Below are 5,489 nucleotides of genomic sequence, written 5' to 3'. Positions count from 1 at the left end.
CACTGACTCCCTAATGGTTAACGATATGTACGGCATTTGCACATAGCCTTCACGACATATGAGCTATGCATGTACGGTACTGGCATATAACTTTCACGACACATGCACTATACATGTACCGTCCTTGTACACAACCTTCACGACATATGCACTATACATGTGCGGTACTTTTGCAAGGGAATGTACAACACTGAGGTGTATTAAAACTAAAATAAAACAATGTCTATAATACCTTCTTTGGCCACCTTCAGTATGACTTGGATGTCTTGGAGTCTTGGGATAATTTCAGTTGTGATGCATTGCCATTGCCATTCAGAGTCTGTGCAATTCGCTGTCTGTTAAGTCATGTCTGCTTCCCCCTGAGTGAATCGCTCCATCTCACGGTTGTATGATTAGTCTTATTTAATTTGCCTCCTCATCATGTGGACCCTGTCCATCACGTTGTTGCAATGCTATTCTTCTGTTGTTGCTAATTATGTTAATTATGTTATGTCATTATGTTAACCTCTTTCAATTATGAAAACTGTAGTTAAATTTAAGCCTTCAGTAGTATATCTGAACGTGCACCCTGAGTTCTCAGTCCTAATCAAAATGTAGATATTTTAAACATCCTGATGGCTATGTCACCTGCTCTCAATAGGGTATATAGTCTGCGAAGAAAGAAGAAACAAATAAATGCAAAACTAGTTTTCAGATGTATACTTTATGTAAAGTATAAATAATACATTGTTCAAAATTTCAGAGGTCCTTGTCACTGAATCAATCGAATGTCAAGGTAAAGGTCATCTGAATGAGTGAGTAAGTTTAGTTTTATGCCGCACTCAGCACTATTACTGCTACTTGGCGGCGGACTGTAAATAATCCAGGTGTGGGAGGAAGGATGGAGAACAGCACAGGTAAATGAATCCCTTTTCTCAATATCTTGTATGTCTCCCATAAGAGTAGAGAACTGACTGGCATCGTTACCCCTTTGACTCAATCAGATTGCGAATTGTGGCCTGGTGAATGTTCACACATTCTCCCTGCAGTGCATGTGGCTGTTGCTGACGTGATGGAACATACGTTCTCTGTGACATATGTACACACAACGTCTGTCTTTTATACAGAACGGTAAAAAACGTGACAAGTCACTCAATCAAACACGTCTCCTTCGCTGTTGTTATCATACTCTGTGTCCTTGACACCAATGACCTTGACACCCCACAATGCTGATGCGCAAGTGCCGACAAAGTTATAGATTCATTTACCTGTGCTGTGCCGTCTCCATCCTTCCCCGCACACCTGGATTGTTTACAGACCGCCGCCATGTAGCCGTAATGGTGCTGAGCGCGGCGTAAAACTAAACTCACTCACTCAATCAAATGAGAGTCGAAGATAAGTCGCAAGAATTGGCCTCCTTTACAACATGGATGGATGTGCCATTAAAAATAGTTCTAGGTCCTTATGCGGATATATCAATTTGTTTTTGATTTAGAAAAATTATAACCATTTTCAGTTGACCATTTGTGAAATTTATTGAGACATAGTTGTAACTGCCTCTCGATTGCATGCATATTTTCACCACTACAAAAAACATTATAATCATGCACGAAAAGTGATCCATCAACTGAATCAGTTAAAACCCCTGAAAGACAAAATACTGGCAAATTGTTGAACACCCTGATCCTGACTGTAATGGTCAGACAGGGTGGACCCAGGGTGAAAATGCCTGTCTGTTAAAGATTTGGAGATAAAATGAGGTAAACGAGCTCTCAAACCAATATCATGTACATCCTTCAGAATACCGTGCTTTCAAGTGGTATCCTAGGCTTTTTCAAGATCGAAGTAAATTGAGACAACGTGTTGTTTAGATACTATGGCATTTTTAACAAAGGATTCTAACCATAGCACATGATCATTGTTACATCGGAAACCACTTTGTATATTATTAATTAAGTTATTGGTTTCCAAATACAAAATAATCTATTATTAACCATTCGTTCCATGGTTTTATAGACACTGGTCTGTTGTTAGAAGGATCAGTATGATCCCGGACAAGTTTTGATATAGGGACCACAATGGCATTACGCCACGAGGGCGAAAAATTCTCTGATGTCCATATTTTTCAAACATATCTAGAAATGTTTCCTGATATGAATAAGGCAAATGATTCCGGAGCAGATAGCGATTATCATCGGCCCCTGTTGCTGTATCATGAACTTGCTCAAGGGCAGTATGTAGCTCATGTAGTACAAATATTTCATTATAATCTTCACCATTGAGTTAAAATTGATTCTTTTCTTCTCCTGTTGTTTCTGGTGTTTTTAAAACTCAGGGACATAATTGAATGATGAAGAATGTTTGAAGACAATCCCACGACATAATATAAGACCTTAAAATAGCACGATTAATTAAAAAATCTTTAACAAATTAAAACATATTTTAGTAAAAGTAGCCAATTAACGGATTCTTAGCAATGTTGATAGTTTAAAATATCTGACGGTAACTTGGATTTGTATTGACAGTATGTTTGATGAGTAAACATATTTCACCTTCGTTTTGTTTACTAAGATACACAATTAGACATAAAGTTTCTTCAATTAAATACAAAGTTGACCACCGATCTTTGTGTATTTCTTGTGTTCTTTGCTTCACACTAGCACCCCGAGGCTGTACAATGTACAGGACCGATCCTCAGACAAGTCTGTAATAGTCATCAAACAATTGAAAGCTCATTGAATCCCAGTATAGAAAGTGTAAGTATACCGTTACATTGTGCGGCTTTGAATCCAAACGAAACCCATATCGCGAATTTCGCTTAATGACTTAGAGACAATTGTGTTGGAATAAAATAGGTGTTGAAGCAGAACGATATTTTTACCCCAAGTGTGAATGTGACGAAGTGTCAATATGCTCAGCGTATACAAAAACAAATAATATAAAATGAATAAAATCTATATCTTTAATTAAATATCATTATCTGATCTTAGTTTTGTTCTTCTTTGAGATAATGCAACTGGGCAGAATTAAAAATCACCACGTTTAATTGAGTATTGCGTGGTATATTCTGTTCTCAGTGAAAGGACCGCATGACATGCTGTCAGACAAAAGGAGACTTTCATTTTATGGAGACAGATATATCATGTAGTCATGGTAATGCTCAAACACAGTTATAGTTAAAGTCAAACACAGACAGCCAGGGAAACAGTCAGGTGATTTGTCACACATATCACAGTGGTACGTTTGTTGGAGCTGATCTTGAAACTTCTTCTTACACTGCAATCAAAATATGACTTGTTTTCAACTCTTGCTTGTAACTGTTTATACAGCAGTGAATGTCAACTGCTCACCTCAGTGTTCCGCACAGCGGTTTTACAAGGAAGAACAGACAAATATTGATGCAACAATGGTCTTCGACTATGTAGAGACAACCTCGGCTCTCGAATGTGCCAACACCTGCAACGGTGTCACCAACTGCACCGGTCTCATCTACTGCAACGACGACAACAAATGCTCCGTCTTGACAATGGAGCAGCGTGTCGTTCCAGTCAGTGTTCCCGACCTTACCTGTAAGGTTTTCACAGAGTTCCCCACTTCCAGTCAGGTGAGTTCAAATTTGAATATATTCAAAGCATATGAGCGACACCTTTCCACATCTAAAAGAAATCCATTGTACAATTCTATCTGTGTCTTGAGAATGTATTATGAATCAGCATTAAAACAGTGATGATACCAGGTCTTAGCGTATCCTGCCCCACCAGTGTCATAAACATAGGCAAGTCAATTATTGACATGAACAATATCGGGACTGTTTGGTAAAAGTCAAAATAAGGAATTGCATCGGAGATCATCTTTTGTCACTGATGTGCCAGATTTTGAAATTTCTGCTACATGTCTACAATAAAAAGTCATGCATTTTGTGTCCTAACCTTGATGAGACAACTTCTGAGCTTAACTCCAGTTAGGCTTTCCTTTTTTATTTTATATTTTATATTTTTAATTACATTGAACACCTGTTTTGTTTTAGACCTCGACATCATGCCAGAATGGAGGCACCCTTGATGCTGCTGCCTGTGTCTGTCTGCCTGTCTTTACAGGAGGGATCTGTGAGACCAGGATAGAAGGTAAATCTTCAGTTATAGTTTGGCATGAAATGCATGTGGACCCGTTTTTTGTAAATATCTCTTCATCCAATGACCCAATCGATCTCAAACTGTGCAAGTGGATGTTTTGTCAGACAACCTAATCACATTGTAAATCACCGATTTTATGCATTTGTATTAAAGAATCTGTCTATGTAACTGTCAACAAAATAAACAGCAGAACGCAGACGACTTGCAGAGGGAGGGAGCCAATGACCTGTAACAGCGGCAGTGGTGGGTCATAAAGGTCAACGTTCGTCAATGTAGGTCAGCTATGCACGTGACAGGTATGAAGAGGTGTTCATTTCTAGCAAATAGCCGGTGAATGACATCTCTGATGACCCTGACCCATGTGATTAGGTTGTCTGACAAAACATCCACTTGCACAGTTTGAGATCGATTGGGTCTTTGGATGAAGAGATATTTACAAAAAAACGGGTCCACATGCATTTCATGCCAAACTTTATATGACGATCTCCTCAACGAAGCCTAAGATGAAAGAGTTCATGTTAAGAATATCACTTTCGTTCAGTAACGCCAGATAGAAACTGCGTCCATTTGGCATGAAGGAAACCTGTGACGGTGGGTTTCGACTCTCAGGTTGTCACTGTACATGCATCTAGGTCAGTCACGTCACTAACACATTGATGGTCTTGGTTGATTCCTTCATTGCTCTTGTTAATCATTGTCCATCACTGACCTGTGTCTGACAGTCATCATGTCACTGTTTCAGACTGTACAGACGTTTCCCAGTACGTTGGTAATTCTACTGGCACCTACACTGTCTGGCCGACCAACTCCGCACAACCGTTTGACTTGGAATGTCAAGGCGTCACTACTATGATCATGTTCAGGGACAAAACCATCAGTGGCTGTGAGGCTGCGCCCGTGACGTACCTCGACGTTCCCTGGACCGACTACAAGTCTGGTTTCACCCACTCCAACTGTTACATGTGGCTGGGTCTGGAGAAGGTGTATGCTCTGACTAGCGTCAAAGCTTACTCGCTGTACATGTTACTGAAGAGATTTGATACCAGTCCCGGACAAGTGTCTTACAACGCCTTCTCCGTGGGTGACGAGGCCTCGGAGTATCGGCTGTCGGTGTCGGGGTTTACCGGGGATGGCGTTTTCGGAGACCGCTTCAACCTAGGGGACCCAGCTACAACCCTGGATGGGAGTCACTTCTGTGCCAAGGATCACTGCAACAACTCAGTCAACCCGTGCGCCGAGTGGCATCGTGGAGCCTGGTGGAACAGGTTGGATGTCTGTCAGACGAATCCTCATCACCAACGTGACATTTACTGGCCTCTTGCTGATGGCATGTCTCACGAATGCAAAAGTATTTATATGTTAATAGGTCCCGCCTAA

General features: G+C 40.5%; 1 protein-coding gene across 1 annotated transcript; it reads left to right on the top strand.

Moving 5' to 3' along the window:
• Nucleotides 1-3,385: 3,385 nt before the first annotated feature.
• Nucleotides 3,386-5,489, top strand: LOC124289293 (ryncolin-1-like). The gene is made up of 3 exons (XM_046725904.1): nt 3,386-3,583; nt 4,007-4,103; nt 4,855-5,489. Exons 1-3 carry the CDS (start codon nt 3,386-3,388, stop codon nt 5,487-5,489), a joined length of 930 nt encoding a protein of 309 aa, XP_046581860.1.

Source organism: Haliotis rubra, unplaced genomic scaffold (assembly GCF_003918875.1).
Source record: "Haliotis rubra isolate DU_JTF1 unplaced genomic scaffold, ASM391887v1 Scf439, whole genome shotgun sequence".
In the NCBI taxonomy this organism is placed as follows: domain Eukaryota; kingdom Metazoa; phylum Mollusca; class Gastropoda; order Lepetellida; family Haliotidae; genus Haliotis; species Haliotis rubra.
Note: the sequence above shows the minus strand (reverse complement) of the source record. Positions and strands in the feature narration are given on the sequence as shown.

Coding starts and splice junctions, on each gene's coding strand:
- LOC124289293 (XM_046725904.1), top strand. CDS start 3,386: ATGGTCTTCGACTATGTAGAGACAACCTCGGCTCTCGAATGTGCCAAC. Junction 3,584..4,006: donor AGTTCCCCACTTCCAGTCAG/GTGAGTTCAAAT, acceptor GTTTTGTTTTAG/ACCTCGACATCATGCCAGAA. Junction 4,104..4,854: donor CTGTGAGACCAGGATAGAAG/GTAAATCTTCAG, acceptor TCACTGTTTCAG/ACTGTACAGACGTTTCCCAG.